Source organism: Lineus longissimus, chromosome 11 (assembly GCF_910592395.1).
Source record: "Lineus longissimus chromosome 11, tnLinLong1.2, whole genome shotgun sequence".
Taxonomy (NCBI): Eukaryota; Metazoa; Nemertea; class Pilidiophora; order Heteronemertea; family Lineidae; genus Lineus; species Lineus longissimus.
In genome coordinates this window covers 1,403,235-1,422,070 of record NC_088318.1, presented here as the reverse complement: position 1 = coordinate 1,422,070, position 18,836 = coordinate 1,403,235, and the positions used below count along the sequence as shown (strand labels likewise).

General features: G+C 41.5%; 2 protein-coding genes across 10 annotated transcripts in view; one reads left to right on the top strand and one right to left on the bottom strand.

Annotated features, from left to right (window-relative positions):
- Positions 1-14,561, bottom strand: part of LOC135495525 (dynein axonemal heavy chain 5-like) — a 47,604-nt gene extending 33,043 nt beyond the window's left edge. For 5 of the 9 annotated variants that reach the window (XM_064784261.1, XM_064784263.1, XM_064784262.1 and 2 more), the window contains exon 1: positions 7,981-8,432. In XM_064784261.1, coding sequence (XP_064640331.1) covers positions 7,981-8,139 — 159 coding nt within the window. In that variant the 5' untranslated portion in view covers positions 8,140-8,432. Of the gene's footprint in view, positions 1-811; positions 1,050-3,819; positions 3,951-4,447; positions 4,526-6,613; positions 6,847-7,980; positions 8,433-14,263 lie in introns of those variants that run through there. The other 4 variants (XM_064784269.1, XM_064784264.1, XM_064784265.1 and 1 more) reach the window with 4 other exon arrangements.
- Positions 14,562-16,285: 1,724 nt separating this feature from the next.
- LOC135495646 (glycoprotein-N-acetylgalactosamine 3-beta-galactosyltransferase 1-like) lies at positions 16,286-18,764 on the top strand. Its single transcript, XM_064784471.1, has 3 exons — positions 16,286-16,823; positions 17,139-17,821; positions 18,352-18,764. The coding sequence occupies exons 1-3, from the start codon at positions 16,709-16,711 to the stop codon at positions 18,511-18,513; spliced, it is 960 nt and encodes a 319-aa protein (XP_064640541.1). The 5' UTR covers positions 16,286-16,708; the 3' UTR covers positions 18,514-18,764.
- Positions 18,765-18,836: the final 72 nt, after the last annotated feature.

Genomic DNA, 18,836 nt, shown 5'->3' with positions numbered 1-18,836 from the left:
AGCATTTGTCCCAGCACAGCCAATATGATTTGAGCATAGCAGTTTGACTCCCCACAAGCAGGGTAACATCTTTGTGATTGGAATTAGTAACAGGAGAAGTGCTTTGCCCGAGGGTGCACAGACTGAACCTAACTAGATTGTAACCAACTAGCTGAGTAACGTCACAGTAGGCCTGTACTGAGGAAGACCGTCCTTACTATGAAGATGGAATATTCACCTTCTGTCTTTTATCAATCTCTTAAGACACCAAGCCAGTGAAACCTTTTGAATTTTTTTAATTACAAATTACAAATTACAAATTACAAATTACAAATTACAAATTACAAATTACAAATTACAAATTACAAATTACAAATTACAAATGAACTAAGGCATACTGTGTCTCCACCTAGATGAAGAAGGTGAACTATGTACTGATATGAAAATGTCAGTTTCTATGCTTTTGATGATTCCCTAGGCCAATGTCACCATCTTTAGGGGAAATTTGTAACTGTCAATTTCTGACTGTCATCAGAATGACAAACTCTACCCAGGTCATTGGAACTGAAGGTTTAGGACTTGGAGAGTGATATAGAACCCACCATGAAGAGTACACTCTGCCCAGGCAAATATGATCAACGAAAAATATCCCACAAGGCAACCTAGGCCAATTTTTAACTGCAACTGAGTGTCATGCCCCATGGGTTAAAAAAGTGCAAACACTATAATAATACACCAGTATATGATGAATATGATAGAGAATCACAAAAGTCGGAGTCATAAGAGAAAAAATAAACAGATATGAAATATCAAAATCTCTTTTATCTTTTACCTGTCTGTTTACCGGGACCAAGACGGAGCCTCGTCGCTGCGTCGACATATTCCTGAGTGTCCTTCTCTAGCACTAAACAACCACACGATGCACTACCAACACTGTACATGAATACATCCAAAAGATACGAAATCACCAAGGACAATCCGAAAGATTATCGAGGACTGCCCTGTGGGCAAAATATGCTCTTCCTTATGTAAATATTTCTTATAATCTCACAAGTGTTCTATATTATCCTTATGAAGACCCAATATAGCACAGACAAACAATTCTGACAAAACATTCAACAATGGGTCGATGATCGGAGGAAATCTGTCTGTATTTCACAGTTTTTGAATCTCCTGGTAGTCTCCATACACGCTAATAGTTACTGCAAACTATGATCATTGGCGAGACATTGATTTTTGCGAGTCGCGACGGCCGAGAAAGCGAATCTCACCAAACAAAGCATTCAGTGAATCACACTCAGTGAGAGCTCAGGCCGAGGATGGTTGGCAACGATCGGGATGTTCTATTAGTTCTCCTAAACGATCCTAATAAATGATGGAACGTTCGATAGCTGCTTCTATTTTACTCACTTGAGAACGCATGACGACTACCGTAGTTCATGAGCCGCAGTCAACAGAAATGTCCCTGTTGGCAGTTACGAAGGAAAAATATCCAGTCCTTGAAATTTTGCCAAGGAATTCAACAAGAATATGGGAAGATACTCCAAAAATATTGAATTCATCGAGAACATTCAAGACATTCTATGAGGAGAGACCCGACTATAGTTAATCCAGTGGCTAAACCTTGTGTTGTGGACATCTAGGAAGATCTATGTAATTTGCGCCCTTCAATGAAAATCCTTTGTCCAATGTCACAGATGGAAAATTACTTTTAAATTGGCCATAAAGAACTGCACTCAACTAGAATAGCTGAAAAACGGCTGTGTCTTTTTGAACAACTGAAGGCAAATAAGACAAGGAAATGACAGGATTTAGTCAGATTGAAGTATGGGCGTAAAAAGTTGATTCCAATCAAACCTGGATTAAAGATTACATAGATCTAGAGAGGTAGAAACCATGATAAGGCACAACTTCCTTATCTTATCCTAAAGTCACGACTTCAAACACGAAAGGAACAAATCTGCCCAGTGCTATCATGAGGGAACTTTACGCAAGGTCTTCAGAAACATCCTCCCCGCGATATTCCAGGTTGCTGATTTGATATAGTCGTACCTACACCACACACATTCTCTGTCCCAATCCTTTTTACCATCAGTTATTCAAAAGTGTTATGAACCTCTGGTGGTGTTATTTATGTCTCGCTGCTGGACACCATGACAGCATTATGACAAGCCATCATTGAACAACAAATATCTTTTATGCTGCAGATATTGATGTGACCTCCTTAATTCAAGTGCAATTTTACCAATACGAAGTAAAGACTTACTTCGTTGAAGAGACCTGTCATTCTTTTCAGTTCATGTCATAGTACTGGCCAGATCATACATGATGGCAGCACTGATGATGATGGCGAAGACTTGTTGGTGTTGAGCACTGACAGGATTCATTATGTGACCCTCCCCACCCACTACAATGAACATTGGTCGTTACACCATCTTGTCCTTCACACATCCCACTATCCAGTGATTTAACAGCAAGAGATTGCAAGGTATCTTTACTGTGTTTTCCAGAAGTAACCTTGCTGTCCGTGTAGAACATTTGCACCACAGTTCATTACAAATCATGCTGGATCCCATCTCAAAACATATAAGCAGGATTCTGGGAGCCAAGATGAAATTTCTCTGCTAAAACAGTACATGTTGTATGGTGGCCGATACACATGAAGTCAAATAGGATGCTGTTAGCCATATAAAGGATATTAGGCAATTTGTAATGTGATGTAGGAGGAAACTGGAGACCCTGGAGGAATCAAACGCTGTGAAAGAGAGTCATCTTCTCTATCATATGAAGTCACACCCGACTGAGGATCGAAACCATCAACCTCAGGAGAGACAGGCTGTTGTCAAAAATGCCTACCTGCGTCCGATTCCTGTAGATATCCATGTCGTTGTGATAATGTCATTAGTTTCTATTACAAAGGACCGGGTCTAATCCAAAACCAGTCTGCGCAAGCTGATCCCTTCACAATGATCTCACACAGGATTAGACACAAGATTTCACATGAGTAACCATTGGAATAAAATAGACGAGGACAAAAAACTGAAATGCTTTCTTGGCAAGCCACACAACCAAAATTTGACCAGTGATTTTACTGTGAATCAGGGCCCAGTATCCCAGAGGGCAAAATAGCACCAAGGGTTTCGTCGCATTCGGACAGTTTATCTCTAGTGTCATTAGAAACCAGTGAGAGTACTTGAAATTATCATTATGTTCGGTTTTAGTTTCACAGGGTGGAAGGACCAAGAGCCTAACTTGAGTATAAACTATATATACAGTCATTGAATCACATTTGTTTAAAGCAAATTCACTTCAAAACTCTGAAAACCATTAGAAATGTTTTTCTAGCCATTTTGAATTGAAATAAGGTCAACCTCAACATCGGTCACACCAGGAAAGTAAATGTTATCTTTTTCTTAAAATTTGATTTCTGTGTATGTAACGAATGTACTCGATACTTGAAAGGAATTATAAACACTATTCCACTCTTGAAGATATTCTATTCGAAACAAGATACCCCCCCCCCCCCCGACCCCCATCACCCTATATACAGTGGAACCTCCCTAAGCGGACATCTCTCTATAAAGGACACTAGTTTTTGGTCCCAAATTGGTATCCATTCAATTTGACCTGAGGACACCTCTCTACTAAGGATACATTTTGTTGGTCCTTAGGGTGTCCTTAATAGAGAGGTTCTACTGCAGACTGATAACTGGGAAGGTGTTCATTATAACGCTACGTTTGGCAAACTTTGCTCATCCTTTGAACACATAAGATCTAATCCAACGACAGACTTCAGGGACATATGCCAAAATGTTGTTCAACGAGATGAAATCGACTTACTGTGACGTCCTGTGACACGACCTTCACGGCCATGACGGCCTTCAAGCGGGAACGCGTGGTCGACATGTTTACATCAAGAGATTGTTCGACTTAGAGATAAAGAATCATGGATTCCATTTTAACATCTGATCCTGAAGAAAAGTGGTAATTGGTGAAAATCCTTGAGTCTGCTCTCCCCTACCCTGGCTGACTTACTTTTGCTTATGGGAAGTGCTAAGAATGGAGAATTCACAAATTAAGAAACTTTGTGAATTCTTTTTCTTAAGACCATTTTGTTTGACAACAAGAGTGCAAACACAATGGAAGATAAACATTAATCGCTTAAGATGAAAAGTAAACAAGTTATTCTTTTTTGGTTTCTGAGTTGACACAATTCAGAGAAAAAACTTAAAGTTGACAGAAATACACATTCCTTACTGTTGAAAAATTGTGTCAGTTTTCAAATATCAGACAAGACACCCAATAGTGCCATCACAAATTCGTATTTACAAATCCAAGAGAAGGTTTTGAGGGGTATTTTTGGTGAATTATGTTCCCTTCATAGCCCAAAAGCAAAAGTCAACTTCAGAAAAATCAAAGTCCAGAAAAATTGCGAGGAATTCGGGAAAAGTATCCACTGATTAGATACCTCCAAGTGGCACTGCCTAATCTTGTTTATTGTGAGTGATATTACAGACAGTGACTTGTCCACCAAAAACGATATTGTGCCTACAAGACATATTGAGAATTCAACTCACTTTGAATAGACCAGATACTTGTAAACACTTTACACAGGGAATGGCATCAATGTGTAGGTGTTTGCAAGTGACACAGATCGAAGAATTCGATCTAACTAAAGAAAGGAATCATTTTGAAGACGATTTTGATTGTGAATCAGAGCATAGCTTCATCGTGAAACGCAACCATGGAGCTGATCATTCAAGCAAGGAAGCCCTTGGTCTTTGCCCATAAATATACATGTTGTTCTCATTGATGAGAACCTGTGTTCTGAGGTGTAGGCCTACAGCTTTCAAAAATGGATAAAAAACTTCCCTGTCACTTGTTATAATAGAATCACTTAAAGGGGGACTATAGGGACAAATTAGGGGGTCAAATTGGTAGTCTTCAGGTAACTTGGATGCATAGTAAGGGGACTGGGTTGCGCTTGATTCAGGGATAATCATATTCCATGTGCAAGCTCAGTTTCGATGTTCTTCATGATACAAGACCCCTATTGGCAGGTTTTTGAACTCAGTCCTCTCTCCCTTGGCTCCTACCCATAGCTTCCCTTTACAAGATATTGTACTAGTGCAGTGGGGCGTAGCAGTGTTTAAAGTTATATGTCTTGGTTTGTCTGAAATCACAGCAGTGTACAACTCTACAAGGAACATAGCAGTGAAAAGAATATGCTGATGAACGATTCATAGTTGTCTGTTTACATTAGCAACCATCAATGAAAGTGAAACATTGGACCCAACATACACTTAAAATTCCTAACTTTTTATCAGGTCAAATCACTCAACCCATAGGCCTGGATGATTACCTCCTGACCATTGAATTTGTACACCCAGTTCTGTCACAATCACCGAGATATATTGATCAATCAATTGACCCAACTATCAATCAACAGGGCCCAGCTGTCCTGGTTATAATGATTTCCAGTAGATGGCAGCATCATCTGGTGCCTGGCAACCAGTAAACAAACCAAGGAAAGTGGGCTATCAATCAGCAAAATAGCCATGAAAAGTGATCTGCCCTACAAATTGAGGCCAAACCATAAATGCTTAAAGGGGTAATCTGGACAAAGGACGTTCTCTAAGAAACCTTGATCAATCAATACTTAGACGCACATTCTATCAAATCATGCAAAACAATGTCGGTAAGAACTGCTACCTTGGAGGGGGTAGTGCTGCACACTTAAACAGACTCGCTTCTACTCTACGACAAGGTGAGAATAACTGAGGTTACTGGCGTCTATAGTTCAAGACCTCAAACAGTTTTAATGCGAATTTATGGAATATTACATCGACAAAACGGTAGTCAAAACTCCACGACACAATGTATCAATGTTGTCTGTGAAAATCAAACACATTGTTGATCACATAATTGAATATGGAAAGGCACCTTTTAGCACCTAAACTAAAAACAGAAATAAAACAACACAAACAAATTAAAGCAACAAGCAGTCAATAAAAGAGGTTCATTTGAAGAGTATTTGGGGTGGGACCCTTGGAAGCCAAAGACTGGAAAACTGGACAAAAAGGTCAGAAAATCTGTCCTGTTGCCTTGTGTAACCGCAACCTTGACAGGGTTGGACAAGCATTGCTAAAAGGATGTAGACTTCTAGGGTCAATGGCAATGCAACTCACTTGACACAAGCACAGAATGATGGAACAGGAATCGCTTCACCCAACGACAAAAATCTGAAGCCATCAAGGCCAATGCAATCGATGAAGATGCCAAGAATGCCCCACACTTTGTAGAATATGACCAAAGAGTCTCCAGTGAAGAAGAGGGAATCAACGCTCTGGTAACTTCCCCACATGGCCTCAGACATGAGGAACAGAAGCTCAAACCCAAGCTGTTGCTATCCACGGAAGCAGGGATGTTCGAGCGGCTCTGATCTCCAGGTCATGAGGTCACTGGTTCGCACCCCACATTCGATGGGATACCACAGGCAGGTCTCTTTGTGTGTAGCGATGAATGAGCAGCTCATCCAAGTACTACTGAAGGTTTTTGGATAAATTGGGGTGAAAGTGTGTGGTTATGATAACCTCTTACGCCATCGAGACCATAAATTCCCAACTTTACTTACAAATGATGTTATCATACGCTTTCCCTTCAGTTTCGTCTTCACACGCGTCAACATCCCCTTCTTCCTGGACTTCGACATGAGGAGTGACATGTGCGGGACATGGCCACCTTCAGCCATTGTGATTCCGTCACAACCTTCCTGCTACTAAATAGATACCGTATCTATAGTCTCTCCAACTATTCTGCCAACTGAATTCAGCTAAGCACCGAGGACTAGCACCATAAGTATCAAGAATACCATTAGTATCAATTTCTCAAAATCTCCTGAGTCAAATCCAAGGTGTGAAACTTTGAAAGTGACTGTCCCATCTGTGCATTAAACCTACTTGATATACACCTCATAACTCTCCGCATGTTATCGGCAGGTTTTTGATAACCTTGTTTGCAAAATGATTACATCTTGAGACTTTCATTAAGGCTGACCAACTTTATCAAATGCTGGGCCGCGTTAATGACTCGTAAAGACTGTTGTTCAATTGTGTAAGTTACTGATATTCGATTTAATTACCAATTGAAAATTTGGTCAATTGTCAGCTTTTGGCTTTGCTTGGAGTGAATCAAACATTTCCTAAGCAAGCAACCTCTGCCGCAGGGCACTGTGATCGCTATTTGGTTGTGATAGGCAGCAACCCCTGCCAACAACCCGCAGAAAGATGTTGAGAAAAGAACACCTATTTGGTTGTGATAGGCAGCAACCCCTGCCAACGACCTGCAGAAAGATAGTGAGAAAAGAACACCTTTTTGGTTGTGATAGGCAGCAACCCCTGCCAACAACCTGCAGAAAGATGTTGAGAAAAGAACACCTTTTTGGTTGTGATAGGCAGCAACCCCTGCCAACAACCCGCAGAAAGATGTTGAGAAAAGAATACCTTTTTGGTTGTGATAGGCAGCAACCCCTGCCAACAACCCGCAGAAAGATGTTGAGAAAAGAACACCTATTTGGTTGTGATAGGCAGCAACCCCTGCCAACAACCCGCAGAAAGATGTTGAGAAAAGAACACCTATTTGGTTGTGATAGGCAGCAACCCCTGCCAACAACCTGCAGAAAGATGTTGAGAAAAGAACACCTATTTGGTTGTGATAGGCAGCAACCCCTGCCAACAACCCGCAGAAAGATGTTGAGAAAAGAACACATATTTGGTTGTGATAGGCAGCAACCCCTGCCAACAACCTGCAGAAAGATGTTGAGAAAAGAACACCTATTTGGTTGTGATAGGCAGCAACCCCTGCCAACGACCTGCAGAAAGATGTTGAGAAAAGAACACCTATTTGGTTGTGATAGGCAGCAACCCCTGCAAACAACCTGCAGAAAGATGTTGAGAAAAGAACACCTAAAGTCATATGTTGGCTCCGAATAAGAATACTTACGAAACCTGCGATCATGCCTTTTCCTTTCAACTTCGTCCTGACACGACTCATCAAGCCGCGTTTCATTTTATTCCGCGACATCAGGCTTTCCTTTTTCGGTTCTAGATTTGAGCTCTCTCGTGAGAGGGAGCCAGAGTCTGTACCAGAAGATTCAGCCATTTTGAAAAATTATCGGAATTTCTTCACGCTAGGAATTGTAGTTACGTCTCGAACTCACAGTTTCATCTTTACATCCCTACAGACAAAGTCAGCGACACTTTCTATCATCCTTGATAAGCAGGAAGACACTGACCTCCACTCTCTCTTTTTTATTATCTTAGACCGGCCTCGGGTTGTTGTTCTTGTTTGCTATTGTTTCAGCCAAGAAAATCCACTGATGTCTTTTAAATCCGTCAACACCCACGGGGGCAAACATGCCCACTAAAACAGTAGCATATCAAGGAAAACACCCCTTGGTCTAAATCCACATTGCCTGATGAAGTCCAAAGTCCCTTGAAACTCTTCAAGTGGACTTGAAGGTTGAGTTATTATTATATTTCATTGTCACAAATGGACACTTTGCCATTTTCTTTTGCACGAGCTGTCCATTTTAACCCAGCGAAAGTGACTTCAAGGATGGATGCCCCTTTTGAAAATGACCCTTGACTATGAGTTCATGAAAAGGAAAATTTGCCATATCAGGAGTGACGGACATTAACTAGCAATAAAATTGAGTGATAAATCATTAATAATGACAAGTGTATGTGGTATTTTCATAAACAATGTATTCAGTCATGTCAGTCAATGAAATAAGAGAGTTAACAGATAGTCAAGTTTTCACTTGTATTATTGGTCACTCTGATAAGGTTAATTTATTGAAATTATCTATTTATTCTATTGAAATGGGCACTTCACTGAACTATCCAACTGCAATAAAGGTAGATGAAGAGATTCACTGCCAAAATGTATGGACTGGTTGTAAAAATGATGAGTCAGCCCCATTTTAATTAGACACCTTATCATTTACTGCTTGAGCACCACAGTGAGAGGTTCTCATAGTACAGGATATGCGTGTTGTTACTTTGCTCTTGAGGCTACCTGGTTGAGTCATCACACGAACCCAGGGTTCAGTATTGAGGGTTTGACATTCAGGACACAACAACAACTTGAGCTCTTCTGCTAAAGATAACCAATTTCTGGGTTTTGTCAGATTTGAAGGACGAGGCTTCAGTCTATTGACCAACATGAAACTGCAGTGATAAGCACAAAGAACTCAGAACCAACACCGAAAAAGAAGAAGACAATTGGGAGGACAACAGGTTCATTGACAACAATTCTTACCTGGTCGTACTTCTGCATAAGCACTCGTGATCGAGTTCGCTTTTTCTTCACGGCCAAACCCTTCCACCGGGCCAGACCTGTTGCGATATTCATCTTGACGTTTGTCAAATATCTTGCTAAATAAATCCAGATACTCTCCAAACTCAGGGCAGTTACACGACCGCCAACATATTATTGTCTAGCTGTTGCATGTTCCTTATCCCTGTGTTCAAGCACTTTGAGAATTCAATCCTTCTGCAAACTGTTGCAGTTTTCTTGAACTACACAAGTACATTACTTAAAACTTGCACAGAAAACCTTCAAATGACCATATAATTGACCGACTGACATTTCAAAGGCGTCAATATCCACAGTCTTACAAATATCCCAAAGAAAGCAAAAGTTTTATTTTCAATACCGAAACAATAATACCTCCTTAAACCCTTCTCATGGGAGTTTGGCTTAATAACAATCTTGTTTTTGAAATCGCTGCAACGGCTGCTCAGACCAGTGCGTCATGTACCACCTATGCTGACACTACAAGTCCACGAACAATTCATTTCTACAATTTTCATGCGCTCAATTTTCAATTAACGACTGAAACATTGGTTTATCTGCGCAATTACAAGTAGCATGGAAAGTGATTAAGCTCCGCAGCACAATGCCACGGAAAATGGATCCATCCTGGCGGATTATAAATCAATGCAAAGTGTGTTTTTTCAGTCCCCTGTTTCTCGTGCAGCATGGAGAATTAATGGATGAGACAACAACAATGTCAATGATTGAAAGACAACATTATCAGCTTGTGGCCTGATGCAACTCGCTTCATATCACCGCAATATCTGTTACCGAGATACAGGACCAGCATTCTATACTTGGGGCGATTACTGGAGGGAATGAAGAAGTAAGCTTACACATGACTGAACAACACACTTCACTCTCATCAGCAGTGGGTTCATTTCAATGTCTGGTGAAAAATATTGGCACACCAATATTAGGCTTACCGCTAGCAAGTTGAACTTCAGAATGCCTGAAACCGTGACAGGTTGTACCACTCTATGAACACCACATATGAAAGATATTCAGCCAACTTCAAAGCTGCTGAACACAGTATTTTCAGGCCCAAGGATGCTTGTCCAACAAAAGTAGTATTGGGTTGTGATGTAGATATCGATTACCAGTGTGGTACCTCTCTATATGGGATACCCTTGACAAATGATGTCCTTGATTAAGAGGTGTCCTGATTACAAAGGTCAAAACCAATGGGAAGGACTGATCAGGACCTAATTCAGTGTCCTTAATAAAGAGGGTGTCCTTAATAGAGAGGTGTTGCTCGGAGAGGCTTCCAAAATAAGTCAGATTTTGTTTACAATAAGATATTTATGTAGGCTACTCATATCTGATTCCTCAGAGGCCAAAGCCCGAAAATAGAAAATGTCCTGTTGATTACAATTCAACAAATACGATTTAAAATGCTAAGACCATTTATTACCCCAAAGTTCCAGTCTAACTAGCTGTCGACATATAATGATAGGTTTATGTGCATAACACACAACAATAGTATAGCATGGAACAGGCAAAACAAAGGAAGAAGTGCTGTCAGGCACAAACTGTTTGTTGACATGTTGCCTAGCTACAGAACTCATGGTGAGTCAGGTGCTGCCATCTGTCAGAACCTGTGCAACTGGCAGATGTCCTTCAGTCACTCTACTCTTTATTAAATCAAGGATCCTTTTTATATTACTTCTGAATGAATGGCCAAATCACTGGGTTATCCTGACACAACCCTGTAAAACAAGGCAAGAGCTAAATCAAAAATTTGGCAAATAATTTTCCAGCTGGCAAATTTCAAATGCTAATGAGCAAACCTATTAAATCGTTTTTAAACGTAATGTAATATTATGGACAGGAATTTGTAACCAATCCGTCCTACCACTGTGTTTAGGCTATTTGGGTATTTAGCATTGAGTGTGTACTAAGGCAAGGGAAACACAGTGCACATTCGTCTGCTAATATCCATAGAGGTGGCAGAAGAGGCCGGGGAGGGGCATCCTGAACAACTTCCTTTAATCGTAGCCGCGGGGTATATCGACATGCAAAAACCTTGGCTGTCAAGATAAGGCAGGGGAGGGACACACCATGATAAATTTTTCTAGGCATTCTGCACAGAACCAAGGGCAGGATTGTTATCATAAGATTGTATCAAACATTTCATATTCTTTCCGCCTATTCCCTCCCTCATCACCACAGTTCTTAATTCAGAACATTCAGTGACTTCGATCTGGAATGTGATAATCACAGATAATGTCATAACAGGCACAGTGAGCAATGTTTGAGAGTGACACCATGCGGTCATCAAACAAGCTTAGTTAGCGTCAACAAACAGGACAAATACTCTGTTGGTTGACAACTGCTGACTGAGGTCAGAGAACTCTCACTGACAATATGGCCTGACACCTGGTGTCACAATGTGGAAGCATCAAATTACTGATCTCGAGTCAAAAAGAGAATTAGCAGTCTTTCTTGAAGTCCTCGGCCAAAAGACTGGGAAGTCAACTAAGGACAACCATCTCTTTTTCTCAGTCTCTGGCGAAGAGACTAGGATGGGAGGTCAGGGTCAACCAAGGAAGGGCAACCCCCTCTTCCTCTATAAAGCCGTCCTTAGCCCTAGACAGGGATGGGAGGTCAGGCTCAACCAAGGAAGGACAACCCCCTCTTTCTCTAGTCATTGGCAAGAGACTGAGATGTCAATGTTAACCAAGGAAAAGCATCTCTTTAGGCAGAGATTTTGGGATGAGATGGTATTTTTCCAGTGACTCCATGTTCTTGTAATGAATGGAAGAAATTTCAGTCCACAACATATTGGTCAGCTCACTTAGACTACAATACCATGCCTGGATCATAAAGCTATGCAGACTTTATAGCCTTGATGCTTTTCATTATTTAGCTATGGTAAAAGGCGGCTTTAATGAATGATCTTAAGCTGGCCATTTGATTTGCAAAGGAAACAATTGAAGCACATACTTTTATCCCTTTTATTTGTCTGTGTCATTGGATTAGCCTGGCTGTGTATACACTTTATAGCAGGAAAACATATGGAAATATAAACTCTACAATAGTCAAATACCTTAAAACAAAATGGAAGTAAGTGGTATGCAGGGTGGACAGTGGGTCTTATATTCTTCAAACGTTATTCACAACATATTCGAAACACTTCTCGACTGCTAACAGAGCTATTTGAGAACATGAAGTCCCTTATCTGCACATCTCATGATATTTCCTTTGGAGAAAGGATGACCAAGTTCATGTTTTTCTGGTATTGTAGGACAACTTATGACATTTATGCCGTCACGTCCTTTGAAGTATTGTCAAGTCGACGTCGCAGAGAGTAGTATTGAATGTTTTGTTCTCTCCAAGGACGTCAATACAAACGCACCCTAAACAAATGTAACTCCATCGAAATTCAATATCCCATTTCAGGACACACATTGCTAAGATATTTATTTCAGCCAGGGAAATGAATTATATATTTAACAAATACTGATTTAACAGAACACACAATCATTCATGTTTATTCAACACTTTCTATACAATATAATGAAACGACACTCGCTAAAGGAACGAGAAAGAAAGAAGTGATGAAAATCTACACGGAGGGGTCTTTGACTCAGATGGTGTGGTTTGATTTGATGGTAGCACCCTTTCACCAGGCCAACCCACAGGAAGCAAGAAGATATTAACTTTACTGAGGTAGTTATAACCAGTCAGGCCTGCCACCACCACCCCCCCCCCCACCCCCATCAGCCAGTTGCCAGGGCAGCAAATCAAATGCTAATTTTGCTAATTTTCTATGCTAAAGTGGCTCACTTGGATCTGCAGATTTGGATGTATAAGATTACCACCTCAAGTTCACAGGAGAAACTACCATGTCCACAGTAGAGGGGTTTCTTGTTTGTGTCACACACTAGACAGGATTAATGGTTAGAATAGGCTCGGAGGTGAATAGGCCTGATAGCTTTGACAAGTGGCTCAAAAGCAAGGACAACTTCACTCAAAGTCTTCTGCTGACTAGAGATCATCAAAGAGCCATAACATGTCAATGGTGATGAACCATGAATATGAAAATGAAAGGAATCATAGCTATTGAGAACAGGTTCAAGAGAAATGTCATTCCAATATTTCTATAATTGATAACATTTTGGCCTACTACACTAAACCCCTTTATGAGATATCCTTCACTTTTGAACCAAATTCAAATTGGCCTAGAATTGCTCATCAGGCCCCAAACCGAAAAATATTCAGAACACATACATTATTCCAAACAAACTAAGGCAAACAATCCACAGGCCTTGCTTAGGTGGCCAGACCACAAACACTGATTAGCATGGGCAAACACTGTCACAGAGCCACAGTTCTGAGTATAGTGCCTGTTTGGTGAAAGTATCAACCAAGGAATTGTCAACAATTTTGAGACCAAGAAATGAAGTATAAACAAGTTACTCTAGCATACCAATGCAAGCCAAACCTTGTGGTGCCTTAAGCTTACAAATTATCAGACACCATCCATGATGACATTGGAAAATGTAATAGCTTTTACAGTTAAAATTCGTCAGGCAGGCTGTGATTGTTGCCTGTCAAACCAAGGTTTGGTATGGATCCGAGGCTGTCAATGACTGGGAACCGTTACTTACTTATTGCTTCCCATTGCCATATCATTGGGAAAACATCATACCTCTTGATGAATCATTGAGAACAGAAAATAGTGGTCTTCCTGCTCTTATATCTTTGGTGCTGATTGAAGACAATCCACCTTAGGCTAATGGTATGGAAAGAATTGTTGTAATTAATGTTAGTTGAAACTGGTTAGGACATCCTCTTTAGAAGTAGGTCTAGAGCATTCCATTAAAAGAAACATGCCAATAGAACAATAGAATATCATCAATAAAAGTTACAGCAGATGACAACATATTCTAAGACTATGTACCTGTTTTTCTTTGATATTTTCACCAGGAGCCAACGTGGTCAACCTGGACTTGGTCTTTCCTTCATCAGCAGCTGTAGCCCGTTTGTGGTGGTGGCCACCGGCAATGCTCCCACGTTTCGTGTTGTCAGCCATAGTTCACAATGAAAGACAACTCCGAAAACCACAAAAGTTGTCGAAAATGAAGTACACAATGTTCCCTTTCGATTGTATTCACTAACTCAACAATCTACACAACACAGAAGGAATAATCATAGAAAGTTTAGACTGTCAGAATCAAGCTTTTGGCCAGTGGCCGCCATCTTGATTGTTATACTGAAAACGATTAACGCCGCAATATAGCAACCTTCTAAATCCACCAGTTAATCCGCTCTGTGTTTGCATTTGAAAACGCTTACCTAACTAGAGCATACACAGGGGGATAAACGATAGTACAAGCCCATTCATGATGAATAAATAATGTCGTTTGCTAAGAAAACAACTAATATAATATTTATAATGAAATAAAGACCCACTTGTTGCAATTGTGGGCACGTGCTCTTTGAGATTTTTAAGACGGGTGAACAATAGTAGTACCAGCAACTCTCAGCATCCATTGGTCAATATTGTCCCGCCCATTTTCAATCACCCGGGTGCCGGTGTAGAAGTTTAAAATGTCCTAGGATAAAATGTCCGGGAACAAAGGATTCTATTATGCGCTTCAATCTCTGAGCTATTGACGGCAGGGTCTCTATAGAACCATATTGCAGAATACAATAGGGCCGGACACTTTTTCCAGGGGGGACACTTTTTACTTTTACACCGGGCCAAAATGTCCAATTTACATGCACCCGCTGAAATCGTCACCATAGTCCCTCTGCAACAGTTTGATCGTCCACACTGATCCAGTGTGTATATACTGCTTGTAACATGGATTGAAAAGTCTTCTTGTTGTGTAGGTTGAGTGAGGCTTGGCAACGATGATCACCATTGACGACGCTTGGAGACTGCCGTTTAGGTCTCATTAGGGAGGGTTTTTTGTATCTATTCGCAGTCAACCGCAACCGTAGTTCCTAAAAAATCATCAATTTCTTGGTTCTCACAATATGCCAATGCTGATTTAGCAGTTGTTTTGGCAAAGACATGTTTTTTGGAGTTTCTAAAACCTGGAGCGCTACTACGCCGCTACTCAATAGGCGGCTAACACGAAACTACGCATTTCACTGTTGTTGCCGACGTATGTGTACACTGAACTTTGAATGTGCGTCGGCTAGGAGCAATTGCGACGCTTATGATTTATTTAGAGAAATAAAATGCCCGATTTAACATCCTGCAGAATCAGAGAATCGGGTGTTTCCAGTGATATACGACACAAATGGGTTGTCCTCATGTAATCACGTTGGAAACGCATTTTAAAATAGATGTTACGTCCTGTAAATGGGGCACGTCATCATCGCCTACATTTGGGGAAAACTCCCTAACGAGACCTAGGCTATCAACCTGTCTTCAGTCAGACGTTTAGTTAAGTCTACCGAGGCTAGATGTCGCCAATGCATGGAACACGAATTGCAGTTTGTCCGAAGCCCGATACAATAGTCACAACCAGTCCTAATCAGTCTGATCACAACTACATAATGTCGTCAGATGGTCCTTGATGTTTTGCTGTATGCAAATGTTGGAATATTAGTAAGTGGAAATGTGAGTTCTTGAACGTCTACTGTTAACATCAGGAAACCATGTCTCTCGGTGCGAAGTTGAAGCGATGGAACAGCTGTCCTTGTTTGCGCTCAATACGAGACTTCTCCAGTGTCACAATAGTACGTCAGATATCTGTAATTTGTGAACGATATACTCTGCGCAGGAAAATGACTTTGTATTATATGCTGCATGGAGCAGCCACATCTTCAGGCAATGTGTTCACAAGATGTCGTCTGCAAACGTGCTGGTCATTGATTTAGTTGTGCAGCAGCTTTGCTGCCATATCTCACAAACAATCTGAGCATGTACAATATGTGCCATTGTTTTTACAATACACTGAGATGAAATTATTGAATTCGCACGTTCCGAATAGGCTACGGTCGTCACTCGGTTGAAAATTGTTCGATACTCTAAAATCATCGGGGATTTTTAAAGTGACGGAAATGTGTATGGAGGACATCACAAAGGTTTCGAACCAATCAAAGCGGATTTCTTTACCAAGAACCCAGCTTACAGGGGTTCCCTCGAATCAGACGTGCTAAATACATGTTTCTCCGGAACTGCGGATGAGCCAATCATTGACATTAGAGAGTACTCTTCCAATCCAATCAGAGACGGGACTGTGATCGCCGAGGAACAATCACATGAATCCGCGCAACTGGTGATTTTTTAAATTTTCTGTTGATGAAGAGTGGTGTGGCGTATTAAAAGGTGTCTCCTCGAGGTCATCTCTGATCCGATAATTGACAATTCACTCCGGAATTCTTTATCATGCCTCGGCCTCGGAATTTTTTCATGAACTTCACCCTTCTTCTCATTTTTCTGCTGGCGCTGTCCGTTTTGAGATTGGTTCATTGGAAATTTGAGCTGCTGATTAAAAAAACAAGTACGTATAGAAGGAAAAACAGTGCTCTCTTTGAGTGATGTGACCTCTTCCAAGTAAGACCTAGTTGTCCTTGTTCGGAACACTGGAAAATCAGTTGAATCGTTGCTGCTGCTGTCGCGGTCGAGCTGGTCTTGGCCTGGTTGCGCCCTAAACAGACGGGTAGGTAAACTCTCCTGTCTCACAGCAATGCAGACCACGTGGGCTGATTGATGAGGACGGCAGTGCATCTTTTTCGCCCGCATATAGCTACGGCTCCTGATAGATCTGACAGTAGCTTGCAGCTTCATGTCAAACATGCCCTCTTTTCTGTTCCAGGGCATTTCGAGCCTGCAGACGATGGATTTAGACGCTTCACCACACCCCGTGTTGTCTGCTGGATCCCTGCACAAGCAGCCGATCTGGAGGAGATGGGCGAGACCATCCGGGCCACTTGGGGCAAGAAATGTGACAAATTGATATTCATGAGCTCGGTTAATAACGAGAGGTTTGGAGCAGTGAAAATCGACGTCCCGTATGACAATAGTATATTTCTGACTCAAAAATGCGTCAAGTCTTTGCTGTATTTATACCGGCATCATCTGGATGAAGGTGATTGGTTTTTAAAGGCAGATATTGATACTTATTTCATAGTTGAGAATCTGCATTATTTACTGTCTTTCTATTCCCCGGATGTACCCTGGATGACGGGACATCATCTCCGGGTGCCGAAAGCTGGTATGGGGAAGGGATACTTCAGTGGCGGAGCTGGCTACGTCATGAGCAGAGCGGCACTGGAAAAATTCGTCGAGGTGGGGCTCGCCGGCGGAAAATGTCGGTTTGATGATAAACTCTTTATTCAAGAGGATTTATATCTTGGCCTGTGCATGAGGAACATCAGTGTTAAATTCGCTTCGTCATATGACGTTACCAACAGAGAGACATTCCACACGATGCCTTTCGTTGATGAGTTCAGAGGTTTTAAGTCGAGTTGGTTGGATCGGTATCACAGCCACAAAAGGGTGAGTAGAAGCGAGGTTGAAATTCACCGGAGTGGCGTCTGTCCTCACCTGTCTTCGCTCACCACATCTCGTCCCCACCTGTCGCACCACACCTCGTCCCGCAAATGATATACATGTACAAGGCATGGCTTACGTCGAGGACACCTGCGCCCGAAGCATGTTCTTACTGACGCTGACTGTTGATCATTCGCTCAGTTTAGGCAAGAGGTATGTGCCAATAACCTAGCCCTGTCTTCTACACTTACGACTTGAATAAGATATAAGATGTGACTGCCCCGTGGTACCACGACCTGGGCACTTCAACCCGGCCCACTGACGAAAGATGAAGATCGTTACGACAAAGTATTATACTACATTGTGTTTCTACCTTATAATACGAAACTACTCAGGCTGTTGACCGGCTGCGATGACAAACGTCAACGTTATCGTATACTAAATCGGAACCTCTCTACTGTAAACATTAGAGGGGTTCCGATTTCGTAACGTTAGAACGTATGCGTGTGGTAAATGATTTCTCTCTCTTTTTACAGGACGTCAAATGTTGCAGTCCTTACTCCATATCGTTCCACCGGCTGAAAACTCCGACTCAGATGCTGGAAATGCACGCCATGCTCTACTTCCTCAATGTATGGGGCGGTGGTGAAACTAGGAGCTGGTTCAGACCCAGGGAAATGGACATTGATGACATATGATTTCTGTTTTGGGGCCGCGCAGAAATCGGAACATTCAACTATAGTGATTCAGAGGACTGATTTGAAACTAAGTCAGCAAGCATAATGCAATGATTTGAAGACCTTTTCAAGAGTATTAAACCGGGTTGCGTGTTGGCTTCATAATAAGGTGCTTCCAGCTGATGACGACCACAGATCCCAAATCCCCGAAACGCCAACGTAAACGCCTATCCCATTGTTTGAGCTCCTGATCATCATGTCGAACCATGGGACACGCGTTCCTGTTGGCGTTTCAGGGGATTTGCGAAAACTCACTATTGAAAACTCGCTCATTGATATATTTA